Here is a 20,000-nt window from a genome sequence, read left to right as displayed (position 1 = left end):
TAGTTTTCGTTAGAAGAATAGTGTTCAAAGGTGGTAAAACAAGTACTTGTTCGTATGATTTTACATTTGTTCGTATAAACTTTTTTGTACTCAGATCCACCTACTAATACGGCACAGTTATTACAGTTATTCTATTGACTGCGCCAATATCCAATTGTGAAATCTGGGACAACTAGATTTGAATTAAAGTGTAGATTTATTTGCAACTTTAGATGTAAGAACTACTTTGTTGTTTCAGGGAAAATACAGTCATCTCCGAGGAACTCATCTTAAAACTTCTACATCATTGTTCTATGTAAATGTCGTCGTTCTGCCAGTGCTAACGTCACTCTTCGATCATCTCGCAAATTGCGAGTACGGCAGTGACCTACTACGTAAGTTAAATCACAGCAAACTGGAAGTACAGTTTCCATCAAGTTATTGCAGGAACCTTAATCTTAAGCTTATTACAAAGTCACTTGTAGTTAAGCACTGTGGTTAAGTTTCCGGCACAGGTAAAAAGTAATAAAATGTTAATCTATTGTACATTTTAATTATTATACCTGTTATTCAGTATGTTTACCTCTTAAAACTTAACAACACCACTCAAATACCAGTAACTTTGTAATAGGATTAAGATTAAGGTTTTCTGCAACAACTTGATGGCAACTGTAACAAGTTTTAGAGACTTTTCCGGTCTTTACATCTAAATTTTCATTTCAGTGGACGAAATTCAAGTAGCATCTTATAAAATTCTGCAGGCCCTCTATACTCTCGGTACAGATCCAACCTTATCTCACGAGAGGAAATATTTAAAGACGGAGATGGAAAAATACCGGCCCTCACTGGGATCCTGTTTGGGAGCTTTCAGTTCCACCTTCCCCGTAGCCTTCTTAGAACCACACTTGAACAAACACAACCAGTTTTCTTTGTTAAACAGAATTGCGGATCATTCCCTGGAAGCTCAAGGTAAGATATGCCCGCCATTTTGAATTATTATGTCACCCAACCCAAACATAAACCCCTGAACAAGTTCTTTAGTTCATAACCCAAAAATATATTCAAAAAATAAAAACCTTATCTTGTAAAAGGTATAGTTAAATCCCTAAAAAGGGCTATATCACAACAAAACTTTTTCGGAATCAATATTCCATCATCAGTGTTATCGCAGGTTTACATGCTTTAAGCCACCAAAATATACGGGTAAAAACCCTTGAGTTGTTTTTTAAACAGTTGAGGTTACATTATATTATCCGATTTTAAAGGATGTTAAAAATATTTCCCGATTAACCCCTGGCATCACATGAAATGAACCATATTGGTTGGTTTAGTTGTCACCTATGCTCTGCCATGTAAGGTCCTACCTACAAATTTTTCAACCAATATGGTTGATGTCATGTGATGCCAGGGGTTAATCTGGAAATATTTTTAACATCCTTTAAAATCAAATATGTAATATAATGTAACCCCAACTGCCCAAAAACAACTTAAGGCTTTTTACCCGTATATTTTGGTGGCTTAAAGCATGTAAACCTGTGATAACACTGATTATGGAATATTGATTCCGAAAACGTTTTGTTGTGATATAGCCCTTTTTAGGAATTTTAAATATACCTTTTACAAAATAAGGTTTTTATGTTTTGTGATTTATGGTATACAGCCAGTTACAGGAATTTTTCCTTGTGATATTTTAAAAAATATATTCATTGCAGTCTTATAGTAAAGAAAATAGATGATGGGATGGAATAGATGACTTTAGGTGCACATTGTACATATTTTTCTTTTAGATATTATGGCGCGTATGGAAAGCTCGATGCCAACGCTGGAAACTATAATTTCTGAGGTAGATCAGTTCGTGGACAGCGAAAAGACCTATTCTGACTGTCCATATATCATCGACGTCATAATGCCGATGTTATGTTCATATCTACCCTTCTGGTGGAGTCAGGGACCTGATAATGTCAGTCCAACTGGAGGGTAAGTATATTTCAGCTGTTACAGTTTTGATAAACTAATACTACACTTCTTCAAGAAATTAACGCACCACCTTAAAAATATAGCCTTATTCTTTAACAATATCGCTAAGATGATGTTGTTGCTAGACAGGTAAATTGTCATTGTATACCGGGTGTATCAATCAAACTTGGTATTTTTTCTCAAAGTTCGAAACACCCTCTGGATTATTCTAGCATTTATAAAATACTGAAATTAAAACCCAACTATAGCCTCAGGTTTTCTTAACATTTTGTTTTTTGATTCATTCGCTTATGTCGGATAATAAAAAAGTTAGATACTTTAACAACTAGCCACGTTTTTCATCAATATATCCTCATTTTCTGTTAGTTTAATAAACAAGCCTAAAGTAGGCTATGAGAAATGACCAATTTGATAAATTTCAAATTGTTAACAGTCAAAAAGTGTCTGGTTTGTTGTGAAAATTAGTAGATGTATTATTTAAAGTTTCAATTAAGTCTTTAATTTTTTTGTTGTTTGGAGGAAATGGAAGGCGCTACAAGGAATTTAACTCTGGATGAGTGTGTTCAAGCAGTGACCTTGCATAGCGAAGGACTTAGCTACCATGCTATCGGCTCCTTATATTGGTAACAATTTTTTGCTAATGAACGATAATGCAAGACCTCACGTTTCACGAACTGTAACCGAATAATTACAACAGGTAAATCTTCGGTATTTTAATTGGCCACCGCATGGTCCAGATCTTCACCGGATCGAACATTTCTTCTTCTTCAAGTGCCGTCTCCTAATCGGAGGTTGGATATCATCATCACTATCTTTACTCTATCAACCGCTGCTCTAAAGAGTTCTATAGAACTGCATCTAAACCAGTCCCTTAAATTCTTTAACCATGACACTCTCCTTCTTCCTATACTCCTTCCGCCTCTTATCTTTCCCTGTATTATCAGTCTTAGCATTTCATATCGCGGTCCCCTCATTACGTGTCCCAGATATTGTAACTTTCTTATTTTTATTGTGTTTATTATTTCACATTTTCTTTACCCATTTCTCGCAATACTTCCGTGTTCGTTTTCTTCTGTGTCTGTGTCCATGCTATTCTAAGCATCCTTATGTAATACCACATTTCAAATGACTGTAGCTTATTTATGTGTTCTTGCTTTAATGTCCAGCTTTCAAGTCCATATTGTAGTATCGGGAACACGTAGCATCTCAAAGCTCTTACTCTCAGTTCTAAGCTAAGGTCTTTGTTGCAGAGAACTGTTTTCATTTTTACAAACGCATTTCTTGCTATTTCTATCCTGGTCCTTATTTCTGTTGTTTGATCATTTTTCTCTGAAATCCAGGTTCCTAGGTATTTGTATTTATCAACCCTTTCTATCGGTACATTTCCCAAATGTATGCTTGTTTGTATGTTTGTTTTTTTAGTTATTGGGGGCTATGCTGTATCATTTACGTAAACCGATTACGTACGGTAAACTCGAATTACAGGCTGTAATCTTGTGTGTAAAATTGGTATGCTGTATCAATGATATCCAAGGGGTTGCCTACCTTCGTATGTAATTTCTTTTAGGTAAACGCACGCGTAAACGTAATTTTAAACTTTTCTAAACAAAAATTACTTGCCGTTTAGTTTGGTTATGTGAAAATGTTTATGTTATATTAATAAATATTGTTATTTTGATTTGTGAAACAAAGTTGTTTGTGTGATAGACTTGTATTTGATATTTAGTTTAATTGGTTTAGTGTTTAATTTTTAAGTGATTTTATAGTTGTTTAGTACTTCAATATATTATATCATAAAATAAATTTTTGTTTTTGTTCTAAGTAGCTTTGACTATTTCCTACTAACACTACATCATCAGGATACAGTAAGTACCAGGGAATGTAAAGTTTTGCTCACAACGAGGCGCCGACCCTCGCTCCCTGGTATCCCTCGTACCATATCATGGATCGCCCGATGCATTATGTTAAATGCGATGAGATCGTTCACGAAAATGAAGAGTAGTAGAATACTCTGTTCTAGGCGAGGATACCATCCTTTGGTCTCCTTAGTGAGTGCACCCTTACCCTGCTAGGCCTGGATCCCACGTACCAAAAAAAAGTTGATTAATAGCAAGCTGAAAATTTGCTAATAGGGCTTTTCATCAATTGTCATTTGTTTCGAGTTCCTGTCATATGTTATATAATATTAATATAGGGCTTTTCATTCAGTCATTTGTTTCGAGCTTCTGTCATGTGTCACATAATATTAATATATCTATGTCATACGTTATTGGCATATACCAATGATACAAAGACGTAGATATATTAATATAATATGACACATGACAGAAGCTCGAAACAAATGACAATCGATGAAAAGCCCTATACACGGATTATACGGCATATGACAGAAGCTCGAAACAAATGACTGTGAATGAAAAGCCCTATAGCTTAACAAACTTTGATGTACGCAAACACTGGAAGTTTTAATTGTGGAACAGTTTAAAAATTTGGAACGTAGATTACTAAAACTCCCGTGTATTTTGTCAGACAGAACATCCAATTGATTTGTTACCCTTTCATTAAACTCTCATGCAAAAATCAGACTGATATTACTAACCAACATGATTCCTGTCATTTGACATGTTCTTCTTGTTCCACTCATTAAAATGCCCAGTTGGTGATAAACACCAGTCTGATTTTTGCATGAGAGTAATGAAATGGAAATAAATCAATTGGAAGTTCTGTCCGACAAAATACATGGAACGTTTTCAAAGTCTGACGTTCCAAATTTTTAACTTATTCCACAATTAATACTTCCCCTGTTCCCATGCATCAAAGTTTGTCTGACTAGACACTGTTAATCTATTAACAAATAATTTTCAGCTAGCTATTAATCAACTTTTTTTTGGTACGCATTATCCAGGTCTATGCAGTTCCCTTGTTTACTGATCCAAAACTAATGAGTATAAATAAGAACTGAGTACTTACTGTGCCTCTCCCATATTTTCGTGAAGTGTCTAAGTAGTTTTATGACTCTGTAGTTTGTTCATTATTGTATTTTTTTTTGTTTTTATAAACGGGTACAAATATACTGCTTCTCCGTTCGTTTAGCATTTGTCCAACTTCCATAATTCTATTAAATAAACGTATTAGCCAACTTATTCCTGCCTCTCCTAATGGCTTCCACATTTCCCCAGGAATATCCTCTGATTCCTTTATTTTTTGAAGTGCTTGAACCACTTCCTCATGGTCAGTGCAAGTTGACAGTAAAATCAAGTAGGAAGTATATATCAGCACGTCTCGCAACCAGGATGGAAAAAATACAGTATGTTTCAGATATACTATGTGAAGACAGACACATGTCTCTGACTCATTAGCTATCATCAGTACAGTATAGCCAAGTTAGAATAGGTCTGCGTTAACCTTTCCTTGTTTCAAAAACTCTATTGATTGTTTGAAACATTCCGCATTCCTTTCCTCGGGTAGCTGTAGCTTCCTCCTTGGATGTGTTAGTTGTTGCTCTGGAATCGTTAGGATCTTCTAACATTATTGTCACAAATTGGTTGCATTGCTTCTGCAGTGATCTTTTCCCAAGCTAGCATACACCTCTAGTAAATATAGCGGTATAGCATACAGAAATGTAGATAAACTGATAATGTTGATTTGTAAACAAAACATCTTCACTAAATGGGTGAAAAAGCTGAATTCTTAGTGTCTGTTATCTGTATTTTGATGTTGCAGTCATTAAGTTAAGGGGCAGAATAAAGAAAAACTCTGTAGACACATTAACAGACACACTTCACATGTAGTCACATCTTCTTAAGGAGTGACTTCATATGCAGTTGTGTCAGTGAATGTATTAATATCAAGCTTTCGCAAAATTTATTTGTTTCATCAAGTCTAAAATAAATTTATAATTCTTTTCTCAGTAAATACAATGAAATTAAGACAAACAAGCATTGTATTAAAGAAGCATAAAAACTTACAACATGAGCTTAGTCCATTACATTTTAAACATTATCACTAAACATAAAAAATATAAGATTATTAATCTAGTAGTAATTACAATGTTTTATTTAATTTTATATCACAGTAATAGTTTTTGGCACTGAAATATCTCATAAAAACGGATTACTGGTTGTCTCGTAATCCATCTCGTAACTGAAGTCACTCTAGATTTAAATTATGTCTTTCTGCCACAGCATTTAAGTACATAAATAACCGATTTACAAAATTCATCTTTTCAAAATATAAACATTAAACTTAAAAACAAGCAAAAAGTTGGGTTAACATGAATTAACTGACAGTCAGGACATGACAGAACCCTAATAACATGATACGTAATTTTTTTGATACATCATACCACTTTATACACTTATGTTTTGACGACTGTAATCTGATGTACGTAATTCTGAACTTTACACATGTACGTAATCACTTTACGTAAAGGATACAGCATAGCCCCCATTATCATGTATTTGGTCTTTTTTATATTTATTTTTAGTCCATATTCTTCACAGAAATTGTTTGTTTTGTTTAGTAGTAGTTGGAGCTGTTCAACAGAGCTTGTCATAATCACGGTGTCATCTGCATATCTTATGTTGTTAATAGATCTTCCGTTAATTATTATTCCTTCACTTTGAGATAGCAATGCTTCTTCAAAAATGGCTTCACTATATGCATTAAAGAGTAATGGAGACATAATACATCCCTGCCGAACTCCTCTCCTGATTTCAATTTCTGGACTGGGTTCGTTATCTATTACAATTTGTGCTCTTTGATTCCAGTAAAGGTTTGTCATTATTCGTAAGTCCCTTTTGTCTATGTTTTTTGTCTTTAGAATTTGGACTAATTTTTCATGTCTGTCTTACTTTGTCAAAAGCTTTCTCAAAATCAACGTAACAAACATGCACATCCACATTCATGTCCATGCATCTTTGAGCTATTACATTAAAAGCAAATAACTCCTCTCTGGTTCCTAGTCCGTTTCTGAACCCAAACTGACTATCATCTATTCCTTCTTCTAGTTTTTTATTTATACGACCATGTATTATTTTCAAGAATAATTTGAGAAAGTGACTTATTAATGATATTGTTCTGTATTCACTGCGATCTTTAGCGTTCGTATTTTTAGGGATAGCACAAAAGGTTGAGAGTAACCATTGTTTTGGTATGTTTCTTGTTTTGTACACTGTGTTAAACAAGTCTACGATAATGTCTAAGCTTTTATCATTTATGCATTTTAAGCTTTCTACTGGGATTTGGTCTGGATCTACTGCTTTACCACTTTTGCTGTTTTTTAATGCCGATTTAATTTCTTCTTTTAATATCTTTAAAACCGTATCATCTTCTACTTCGACTTCCATCTGCTCTGTTCTATTGTCTTTGAACAATTCATTTATGTATTATGTCCATCTCTTTAATTTTTCGTTAGTACTCAACACAAGTTTCCTATCTGTATCTTTTAGTATTCCCGGTTTTCTTTTTCTGTTGTACTGAGTTAATTTCTTATTTTTTTATGTGTGTTAAAATTATCGTGTCTTTTCTGGTGTTCTTCTATTTCTGCGCATTGTTCTTTTAACCATTGTTCTTTAGCCTGCTTAATTTTGGATTTTATTTGTTTATCCCCATTTTTGTACATCTGATTATCTTTGTTTTTATGCTGACATCGAACATTTGTGGGACATAATTGTCAGAAAACTACGACAGTGTTTGCCACCTCCTAGAACCTTACAAGAGGTAGACGCAAGAGGTCACACATTGTCGAGATTTGGAATGATATTGATCAAGACCAAATAGCAAACCTCATGTGTAATATAAAAGAACATACCTCTTTTATTATCGAACATCAGCGAATAAATCTAAAAACAAAATGTTAAGAAAGCGTAAGGCTATCATTGAGTTTTAATTTCAATATTTTATAAATGCTAGAATATTGCACAGGGTGTTCCTAACTTTGAGAAAAGACACAGTATGATTGTTACACCAGGTATACAATGTCATTTACCTGTCTAGCAACAACATTATTACAGAGACACTCCTAAAGTATAAGGCTATAACATATATGTATTATTAAAACAACAGGTTTAGGAAATTCGGGACATCAAAAAGGTCCCAATTTTACGATGGTGCGTTAATTTATTGGAGTAGTGTATAATTCGGGTTATCATTTTATTGGTTACTATTTACAGAACCCACGTCTCAATGGTCACAGCCGAACACATGAACCAGCTTCTCAAAAATGTTTTGAAACTCATTAAAAAGAATATTGGCAACGAGAATTCTCCATGGATGACAAGAATCGCAGCCTACACGCAACAGATAATCATCAACAGCAGCGAAGAGCTGCTTAAGGATCCGTTCCTTCCTCTTGCTGAGAGGGTGAAGAAGAGGACTGAAGCGATGTTCCACAAGGAAGAGAGCTTGAGAGGTTTTATCAAGAGCTCTACAGATGATACATCTCAGGTAACGCAACATGTTAAAAAAAGTTGTAGTATTTTTACTTAGTAGAAACCAAAAGGAATAAATAAAATAAAAATAAAGGTTTATGGCCTCATACGTACAGGTCGAACAGTATTTAGAATATAGTAATGAAACACAGACCTACTCACAATCATTTAATTATACTTTGACGACCGGTTTCGATCTCTACAATATACAGATCATCTTCAGGTCGGCGTTACAAGTAGTTAAATGCTACAATAAGAAAAACTTGTGTTAGAACAGTGTCTGATTGAAGAGATGTTAATAGAAAGCCAAATTTAAAAATTTTAAAAAATTTATAAATTTTTTTTTTTTTTGAAATAAAGGTTTGCAACTGTTGACATTTCAGAATATTGGTATATACAAAGGCACACCTATGAGTAAAAATGCTCATAGGCATGTATGTGCAAATGGGTGCATACAGTTTGTGAATTTGTTGAGATTAAAATTTTTAACCATTAAAAAACAAAATAAACATAAGCTGACTTAAATATGCTTCCAAATTCAAAGTAGTAATAATAAAAGAGATAGTAATATTGTTCTAATCTACTTACATGCCGTTACAAGGATTGCGTTGCAACTTAGTTGTTGTCATATTAGTACGTCCAAATTATGCTAATTGGTTTGTTGGGATAGTGATAGGGTAAACAGACATGTTACGTAGGTTAAAACACAGTAAGATTTCGAATTTGGAATGGATCCTGAAGGAAGATGCGTATGTGAAACGGGTGATGTTTTGTTCGAATGGAGAAAGACAATGCTCCAGGGGTTGCGTATTAATTGTAGCAAAGTATGAAATGTTATTCTAGACTCTTGTACAAATGTGATGGTCTTAGCTCGTACATGTTATACGATGCGGGCAGAGGTCAAAGCATAGGAAATGACAAATAGAAAATTGTTGTAATAAATTAATTTAATTTAAGATGTGTTGTTCTCAGTAAATTAACTGAGGGATGTCATAAGTATAATAATAACATTATAATATTATGCAGTAGTAAGTGCCATACACTGTGAAAACTATGAAGTGTATAGAAATTAAAAGAAAGCAAGTTAGTTAAATGAAAAAATTATTATTATCAAAAAGTCGGTTAAGAAACTTTAAATTGAAAAATTGAAAAAGGTAAGAAATTGAGAAAATTAAAGATTATTTTGTTTGAGCTATTGTATAATGGGATATGTACAAAGAAAAAGAAAGAAACGAAATATTAATGGAAGGGTGTAGGCACTTACTTGAGAATAGTTTTTTAAAATAAATAAATAAATTAACACATAACACATAGGGTTTAAAAGCACAAAGACATAACAATTATTGGTAAAAGGTTTTTTTAAGGCAGGTAGCACTACATTTCCCCAATTCACTAAAGACAGAAGTGTTTTGACATTTCAGATAACCTACATCTGTCTACACTGTCAATATTCCCTCTTGAAAACACAAAAACTAGACTTCAATTTAGGAAATAAAAAATAAGTTAATTAGTGAATTGGGGAAATGTAGTGCTACCTCCCTTAAAAAAACCTTTTACCAATAATTGTTATGTCTTTGTGCTTTTAAACCCTATGTGTTATGTGTTAATTTATTTATTTATTTTAAAAAACTATTCTCAAGTAAGTGCCTACACCCTTCCATTAATATTTCGTTTCTTTCTTTTTCTTTGTACATATCCCATTATACAATAGCTCAAACAAAATAATCTTTAATTTTCTCAATTTCTTACCTTTTTCAATTTTTCAATTTAAAGTTTCTTAACCGACTTTTTGATAATAATAATTTTTTCATTTAACTAACTTGCTTTCTTTTAATTTCTATACACTTCATAGTTTTCACAGTGTATGGCACTTACTACTTCATAATATTATAATATTATTATACTTATGACATCCCTCAGTTAATTTACTGAGAACAACACATCTTAAATTAAATTAATTTATTACAACAATTTCCTATTTGTCATTTCCTATGCTTTGACCTCTGCCCGCATCGTATAACATCTACGAGCTAAGACCATCACATTTGTACAAGAGTATAGAATAACATTTCATACTTTGCTACAATTAAACTGCAACCCCTGGAGCATTGTCTTTCTCCATTCGAACAAAACATCACCCGTTTCACATACGCATCTTCCTTCAGGATCCATTCCAAATTCGAAATCTTACTGTGTTTTAACCTACGTAACATGTCTGTTTACCCTATCACTATCCCAACAAACCAATTAGCATAATTTGGACGTACTAATATGACAACAACTAAGTTGCAACGCAATCCTTGTAACGGCATGTAAGTAGATTAGAACAATATTACTATCTCTTTTATTATTACTACTTTGAATTTGGAAGCATATTTAAGTCAGCTTATGCTTATTTTGTTTTTTAATGGTTAAAAATTTTAATCTCAACAAATTCACAAACTGTATGCACCCATTTGCACATACATGCCTATGAGCATTTTTACTCATAGGTGTGCCTTTGTATATACCAATATTCTGAAATATCAACAGTTGCAAACCTTTATTTCAAAAAAAAAAAATTTATAAATTTTTTAAAATTTTTAAATTTGGCTTTCTATTAACATCTCTTCAATCAGACACTGTTCTAACACAAGTTTTTCTTATTGTAGCATTTAACTACTTGTAACGCCGACCTGAAGATGATCTGTATATTGTAGAGATCGAAACCGGTCGTCAAAGTATAATTAAATGATTGTGAGTAGGTCTGTGTTTCATTACTATATTTAATATGGACTCACATATGCAACCCATTCAATATTTTAGTATTTAGAATATATTACAGTCTTCTTTCTTTTTCTTCCAACGGTTCGTTTCTTGACCGCAAACAGACGCTGGACGTCTGTTTCTGGAGGTACTATTTTTGGCACCGTACCTACAGACTTCCCTGCTTGGCTATCTTCGGCAACCTCCTGGCTAGACACTAATCATTAGATAGCCAATCAGTTTATGGCTTTCATGATGTATCCTCTACACTCTCTTTCTAGTGAGTATATCCCTGGCCTTAAGGATTATTATTGTGGCCTGGTGGAAGATTTTCTAGTCCTGTTCACGGCCACCTCCCCCAGTGGTGTGTGGTATGTACTGGAGACTTTCTTGGATGATTGCGTTTGGAACTCTATCTTACCATGACTATCCATCTATTAATCTGTAGCATGTCGTTTTTGTTCTTACAAGCTTCTTGCAGTTGGTTTCCGCTGTTAAACTCCATACTTCATATAACAGTACCGCTCTAACGTAGGCCTGCCGCTATAATTGGATTTTTCCTTCGCTACTTCTGCCTGTTTCTTGATTTCCTGGATGTGTTTTGTAAAGTTTAATCTTCTGTCGAGATGGACTCCTAGGTACTTAACGATCTCTTCTGACTTAATGAGTAAACTGGGTCTTCTCTGACGACAACGTTAAATACTTTTTACACGCATATTGAGATTAGTATTCTCTCAATTTCATTACCTATTGAGAGTTTTTAAAATAAATAACGTAAACTTGTTACTGTCATTCTTTTATTTCATACACACATACATAGAACTAATTCTACAATGTTCATATCATATCTTTCAGATTGAAGCCCAAATTCAGGAAGACTGGATTCTTTTAGTTAGAGATATTTACTCATTTTATCCTCTACTAATAAAGTACGTCGATCTCCAAAGAAACCACTGGCTACGACACAATGTAGCTGAAGCAGAAGATCTGTACAACCACGTCGCCGAAATCTTTAATATTTGGTCCAAATCTCAATACTTCTTAAGGGAAGAACAGAACTTCATCTCAGCCAACGAAATCGACAACATGGTGCTTATTATGCCTACTGCGACCAGAAGAACCGTTGTTCCGGATGGTAGTCAACCAACTGTTGGAAAGGTAAATAATTCTTTATATATTTTTTTATTTTGTAGGGTATTTACGCCTTAGAGAAGACATAGATAAATGTGCCTTAGCGAGCTGCAAAACTCTTCTATCTACAATGTTTCATGGAGTGACCTGTAGAATTGATCAATTAAATTAATACACAACGGTCTGGATGAAGGCGTGAATCACTTTTATGGAGAGTGATCCTAGACTTGAGTTGTTGAGAAGTTTGACCAATGTACGACTTGAAGAACAAGGAATGCTGCAGACAATGTTACTAAGTTTATCTTTTTGTGTTCTATCCTTCATTTTTTTTTGTTTAATTTTATTGTTGTTATTTTCATCTTTTAACATTCAATTAACGACTTAATGATTTTAGAAAAAGAAAAAGCACCGCGACAAGAAGAGAGACAAAGATAAAGAGATCCAGGCTTCACTGATGGTAGCTTGTCTGAAACGTCTTCTTCCTGTGGGGCTGAATCTCTTTGCAGGCCGTGAGCAAGAACTTGTTCAACATTGCAAAGATCGTTTTCTTAAAGTAAGTACTATTACACTTCGTTTAAATTAATTTATTTAACAGCCACTTGTCTACAATACTTGACTATAATACAACAAAATGACACCTATCTACTTCAAAATGTCAATAATACTCTTCTTGTCAACCCTCTATGAAATGTCAACCCTCTATGTTTATATACATTTTTTGACCATAGAGATTGACTATGTATGTATTAACATAGAGTGGACTGGTTTGCGGTATCTCTTTCTAACACATTGTATCGAGAAATTAAGATGACATTCAGTGTGAGTATAAGTAGGCACGGAAGGGGAGGACTACTGTCGCAACTTTATAATGCGTAAGAGTGAAACAGTACTGAGCCAAATAAAAAAGATGGTGTCGCCACTTCGCTCTGAATGACACTCTGTCTTTCTATATTTCTGACGTTCTATAACATAGATATAATAACCTGTAGATTAGGCTAGCTATGGGCCGCTCTGTGCATCGAGGTGTAACGCCGATATCAAGGACGCCATTGGCCAATATTCATTTTGAGTGGTCTAGCCATCTTTATGACGATCTTTGACCGTCATATGAGCGGTATCGCTTAGTAAAAAGAGATATATAGACCACCGATCGACTGCCCGCGCGTTACGCTTTTTTGCTCAGTATGCCTTGTCTACGGTTAACATGTCTCTGTTCTATAATCCACCAGACGTTTCAGGCATGATACTATAAATAACAAGATAATATATTGCACATCCGGAAGTCGTGACGTAACTGGAGACCGACAAGTTCGTAATGGTTCGTAATCATATTTTATCTTTGACAGTTATTTTGACTGGAATCTCGACACTAAATTTTTTTCGGATACATTGAAGTTTAATTTTATTTTGCTAATTGAATAATTTCATCACATAATGCATACAAATCCCATTTAACTTTAACAAGAATTCAAATTCAACTTCCGGTCTCCAGTTACATCATCATTGCGCGAGCTCGGACGTATTTGCGCTACGGGAAAATACTATCTCTTTATTTATAGTATCATGGTTTCAGGAGTTTTTGATGACATATGGAATATTCTTGAACTTTAATACTTCTTCTTTTTCGTCAAGAAACTGTTTCTATGTGGGATCAATCTTATGGAACCGTCGCCGTCGTAACAATACTTTAAAGTATAATTTTAACCGATATATGGTGATTCTTCTTCTTCTTTTCTTCTTTTGGCATCATCATGGATGGGTCTTGGGCTACCTATAACAAATGATATTTTAAATATTTAAAATATTGCATTTTTCTATTTTAGAAAATGCCTGAATACGAAATAATCGACTTCGCTAAGAACCAGTTGACTTTACCAGACAAAATCGACCCTGCAGATGAGATGTCCTGGCAACACTTCTTATACAGCCAACTGGGAAGTAAAAAGAGCGTGTCTATCAGTCCGGTCGACAATAACGGAAAGAACCAAGTAGACGAAACCGTTGACAGGATCGTTGCAATGAGTAAAGTATTATTCGGACTTCATATGGTGAGTTTTAATCCCTTCAGATTTATATTTAGCATATTTTTAATATATTTTCTTGAACGAAACGAAACTAAGAATACGTGATCAGCGGCGTAGAATGCTTTTTTGGCTTTAGGTGAGTCCTCAGCAGCTTGCAATTATACATTATTTTTATATTCAACAAATTGTAAATAGAACAATTATAGGTTAGCTAGCATGAAAGCACCCATAGATAAAAGGTTAAGGAAAGTATAAAAATGCCCTATTTCCTCTCATAATTTGCTCGGGATGTTTAAAACGTATACAGAGTGGACCAAAAGGCTGGAAACGTCTAAATAGTAATGGATGGTCTAATAATTAAATGGATGTGCAGAGTTATAAAAAACGGGGACATTTTGCAATATGATGATTTTAAATTTGATGTTTGTAACGTTGCCAAATTTACCATTTTTTTGATATCATTAGTCACTTTGATTTTTTTTAATACAACACCGTATGTATACAACACCTTTATTGAAATTTCCACTTTAATACCAGTTCAACCATATACAATTCGCTGTCAGTTTCGCTGGTAGCGCTCTCTCGCTGTTTGAAACTTATAGTTTTTTTTGTAAAATTGGTATATGTGAAATATTACAAAAGGATAAAATAGATATTTATCTAGAAAAACACAAAGTTATGAACTGAAATATTATTGTAAACAAATTACTGAATGTTGTTCTGAAGCTATTTCCTTGTGGCATTTTTATAATGAACGATTTTAAATGGGAAATAAGCCACAATTTTACCAAAAAATGAATTTATTAAAGTTTCGACGCCCAAGTCGGGTGTCGTTGTCAACATACAAAATAATACTAAATAAACAAAAATGTTGTTGCTTAGTAAAAAATGCTTCTAATAATTTATTTAATCTGACTCATTCATATCGGCAATTCAGACATGTATTATACATTTTAAAGTAGAAGACTTTAAAATGATATTCCCAATATTGATGAGTTGCATTCCTGGGACGACTTTACTAAAAGGTAGTTCATTCGATTACATGAAATCAACCCCAACTCAAGAATATCCGCCACAAAAAATCATAGCATGTGATCTGTCTTTAAAAAGACAACTAAATGCAACAATGGCAGTAAAATTATCGCGCTAGAGATTCCATAGTAAATTCGATTTGGGCGTCGAAACGTTAATAAATTCATTTTTTGGTAAAATTGTGGCTTATTTTCCATTTAAAATAGTTCATTATAAATTACTGAATGAATACACATAATTAATAGTAAAAGTAATTATGCTTTTTGATATAATCGTCTCAATTTGTTTATTCAAACTCTGTACAACTAAACAATAATTACAAATTTACTGCGTTGTTAAATTAATGTCTACTTAATCAAGTGTTCCCTGTCCATTGTTAATTTGAGATTATCCTAAACGATGGTAAAATGCGTATATTACGTTTCTGCATGTTTCTCTAGAAATTAATATGGATTCATCAAATCTTAACCAGAGATTTATAAACTATTAAGATTAAAATGCTTACCTATACAACGCAAAAATATAGACAATAAAAAAATCATCCTTCAAAAAAGGTAAATTAATTACTATTTAAATTTGCAAAAATGAAAAATGATGGGTATGGACTACAATTTTTAATCGAAAAAGCTTTTGGTTAGTAAATCGTACTCGTGTCGTGTAAAAATTATGTAACTTTCTAATAATCGAAATAATTACATATTTAATCATAAAATGTCCAAATTATGCATATACAGGGTGTTTGGTAAAGAATGGGCCACAGCTTAACCTTAGATTCCTGAGGTTAAAATAGGTCGATTAGGGCTAACTTACTTTAGTACAAAAGTTGATAATAAACGAAATACAGGGTGTTAGAGTTAAACTTTTATTTTATTTATTTTTGAATATTTCCTGACAGGCATGGGACAACAACACGAAATTTGGTAAGAGGTGCTGGTACTGTACACCCTACTAAATTATGTTAAACAAACGTTTCTGGCTACTACCAGAGGCGTACGACGAGGGAACGTGAAGGGTTAACCCTTCCCAAATTCTACGCCACTGGCGGAATTTCTATTTTAGTGAAATTTTTTTATTCTCCAATACTTTCTATGTAACTAACATACTCTTTCTTCGTTACGATAAAGCCATTATTTTTCGAGATATTTGAAGCTAAAAACGAAGGAGCATAATACATTAATCAAAATAATTATCCCTTTTCATTTTTAACGTCAAATATCTCAAAAACTAATGACTTTATCGTTACGAATGAAGAGTATATTATTTACATAGAAAGTATTGGATAATCTAAAAATTATGCTAAAATAGCAATTTCATCAGTGGCGTAGAATTTGGTAAGGGTCAACCATTCATTTTCCCCTGTCGTACGCCACTGGTATTACCAGAAACGATTATTTAACATAATTTAGTAGGGTGTACAGTACCTACACTTTCTGTCAAGTATCATACGGATATGTCAAATAGTTTCATAGTACCGGGCACACATAGTTCTTAAAGTTTTAAATAAAGAATAAATTATTTAAAAAAAATATACTTTAAAATAATTTGACATATCCGTGTCATACTTGGCAGAAAGTGTAGTCACTGTACACCCTACTAAATTATGTTAAATAATCGTTTCTGGCTACTACCAGAGGCGTACGACAGGGTAAAGTGAATGGTTGAAGCTTCCCAAATTCTACGCCACTGATTAAACTGCTATTTTAGCATAATTTTTAGATTCTCCAATACTTTCTATGCAAATAATATAGTATTCATTCGTAACGATAAAGTCATTAATTTTCGAGATATTTGAAGTTAAAAATGAAAAGGCACACTTATTTTGATTAATGTATTATGCTCCTTCGTTTTTGGCTTCAAATATCTCGAAAACTAATGGCTTTATCGTTACGAATGAAGAGCATGTTATTTACATAGAAAGTATTGGAGAATAAAAAAATTGCACTAAAATAGCAATTCCGCCAGTGGCGTAGAATTTGGGAAGGGTGAACTATTCACGTTCCCTTGTCGTACGCCTCTGGTAGTAGCCAGAAACGTTTTTTTAACATAATTTAGTAGGGTGTACAGTACCAGCACCACTTACCAAATTTCGTGTTCTTGTCCCATGCCTGTCAGGAAATATTCAAAAATAAATAAAATAAAGTTTAACTTTGACACCCTGTATTTCGGTTAGTATCAACTTTTGTACTAAGGTAAGTTAGCTTAAATCGACCTATTTTAAGCTCAGGAATCTGAGGTTAAGCTATGGCCCATTCTTTACCAAACACCCTGTATGTATCTTTAATTCAATTATATTCAAAAAATGGCATGTGTCCTCAAGCAAAAAAAGGCAACTATCCTCTAATTCAGATGCAAATCCAATCTTATCTGGTCGGCAAAAAATGAATGAAGCAGCAGAAGTGATGACATAATAATGAGGGAAGCTTTTGAATGCTGCCCCGTCAATGGAACTTTAGAAACATAAATTCTTTCTATATTCTATGATCAAACGAAAAGGGACAAAAAAAATAAAATAGATTTACCGCAAATACGAGTTATCGCCACATAACTGTAGTTAAGATACTAATTACTTAACTTCTGCCGCCATCGCGCGTCAAAACTAATATGTCTCACATCTTGGCATCTGAGTATTTTATACCCTATAGCCAGACAACTGTTAATATAAACATTTTTAATTAGTACTTTGAGATAGAAAGTTGATCTGTGTTTATAAGAAGTAGTCGTACAGTTTAACTAGACTAAACATACAGGAAATTAATGATAGTGGAACTCGAAATAACGCGTAGCGGAACGTAATTAAACCAGTCTACGAGACAGTATAGGCATATCTTGGTAGAGCACAATCAAAATTTTGAGGGCAGTTTTTACTAGAAAAATATAAACGCTACAACATAGGCACCAATCCGCTATGTTAGCAATTACAAAGTAAACGAAGAAAATTGTATTTAATCACGTATTCTTAGTTCATCTTTTTGAAACTTTGCATCTTGTAGATTTTAAATTTACTTGAAATATGCATTTACCAATAGGTACCTTCATTTATTATTACCATACTTGCTACAATCGTCATCTACCTACCTAGAACATGCATATTAAATTATCTACCATTTCCCATAAGATTATATTTTACTTTAGCACTAGTCTTCATCTTGTTTTATTTTGCCGTTGGCTGTTAGATCGATCACCCGCAACAACAGCAGAAAGGTGTTTACAGAAGCTGTGTTTCGACTCAAAGGAAGCGCGCCGTACTATCTTGCTTCCGTCAGGCTTCTTTGCACAGTTTGCCAAGGTTCGTTCAGTTTGTGGCTTTATCGAGAGGAGACTTTAAAAAAATTAATAAAAACAATTTAATCATTCAACTAACTGGGACAATTTTTATACAACTTTCTAGTTAGTTCAGAGAAATAAGGAAAAAATATCCTGTCGGTGACACAACCCCCTCCAGGCCGAAACCAAATTTTTTGAGTAGTATGGACATCTATAATAATAACCTATATGTTTCCTGCAGCCGATTTTGATGATATACATAGTTATAAACAAATGAAGATCAAAAAACGGTAAATTTTCGCTTTTTCGGCTATTGCCAAAAAGTTAAGCATTTTAAACAAATTTGAGAGTAGAACTCATAAATCGTATCAAAAACTTCAATATGGCGTTCGCTGAATATGTCTATCCTTATTGGTTGCTTAGAAAATTGCAAATAAATTTTGAGTTTTTATTCATAACTTATGTAAATATTAACTTAGAACCTTTTTATTACACAGAATGCTGAGACTTCTGGTGCTTAAATCATACCATAAATTTCAAAGCAATTGGTCAAATAGTTTAAAAGTTATTTAATTTGTTTATCCCAAATTAATTTTTTTGCAACACTATAAGTCAGAAAATGATAAAGTTACAGTAATACTTTGGATAGTTTATGAAAGAAGATTTACACTATTAACTTAATTAAAAAAAAATGACAAAAAATCATTCTAAATATTGAAAAGTTATTTTGCAAGAACATGTGAATTAAAAAAGGGGGGGGGGGGCAACTTCGTCCCTAATTGTCCTAGGACAATTGTTTTTCTTTCTAAATGTGTATAAAAATTCAGTCTTTCTAAATATGAAAAAATAATTTTTCTACGGGTAACGGTTAAAAAGTTATTCTAATTGTTTATAAGTAAGCAAAAAATCGACATGTTGTTTGCAAAATAATTTTACACTGTTTAAAATTACTTTTTGTCATTTTTTTTTTTAAATTAAGTTAATAGTATAAATGTTCTTCTTTCATAAACTGTCCGAAGTATTACTGTAACCTCATAATTTTCTGACTTATAGTGTTGCAAAAAAATAAATTTGGGATAAACAAATTAAATAACTTTTAAACTATTTGACCAATTGCTTTGAAATTTAAAATATAATTTAAGCGCAAGAAGTCTCAGCATTCCGTGTAATAAGAAGGTTCTAACTTTATTTTTACATAAGTTATGAACATTTATAAAATCTCAAAATATATGACTTATTTTGCAATTTTCTAAGCATCAAATAAGGATAGACATATTCAGCGAACGCCATATTTATTGAATTTTTTTATATGGTTTATGAGTTTCTTATTCTCAAATTTGTTTAGAATACTTCACTTTTTAGTAATAGACGAAAAAAGCGAAAATTTACCGTTTTTTTATTTTTATTTGTTTATAAC

General features: G+C 33.0%; 1 protein-coding gene across 7 annotated transcripts in view; it reads left to right on the top strand.

Annotated features, from left to right (window-relative positions):
* Positions 1-20,000, top strand: part of LOC126891831 (ryanodine receptor) — a 285,318-nt gene that overhangs the window by 166,143 nt on the left and 99,175 nt on the right. For all 7 annotated transcript variants that reach the window (XM_050661137.1, XM_050661140.1, XM_050661136.1 and 4 more), the window contains 8 exons: positions 239-374; positions 703-948; positions 1,767-1,956; positions 8,130-8,403; positions 11,988-12,290; positions 12,658-12,816; positions 14,087-14,311; positions 18,493-18,605. In XM_050661137.1, the coding sequence (XP_050517094.1) occupies positions 239-374; positions 703-948; positions 1,767-1,956; positions 8,130-8,403; positions 11,988-12,290; positions 12,658-12,816; positions 14,087-14,311; positions 18,493-18,605 (1,646 nt within the window). The remainder of the gene's footprint in view (positions 1-238; positions 375-702; positions 949-1,766; positions 1,957-8,129; positions 8,404-11,987; positions 12,291-12,657; positions 12,817-14,086; positions 14,312-18,492; positions 18,606-20,000) is intronic.

Source organism: Diabrotica virgifera, chromosome 9 (genome assembly GCF_917563875.1).
Source record: "Diabrotica virgifera virgifera chromosome 9, PGI_DIABVI_V3a".
Taxonomy (NCBI): Eukaryota; Metazoa; Arthropoda; class Insecta; order Coleoptera; family Chrysomelidae; genus Diabrotica; species Diabrotica virgifera.
The sequence above is the reverse complement of the archived record's forward strand: the minus strand, read 5'-3'. Positions and strand labels throughout refer to the sequence as shown.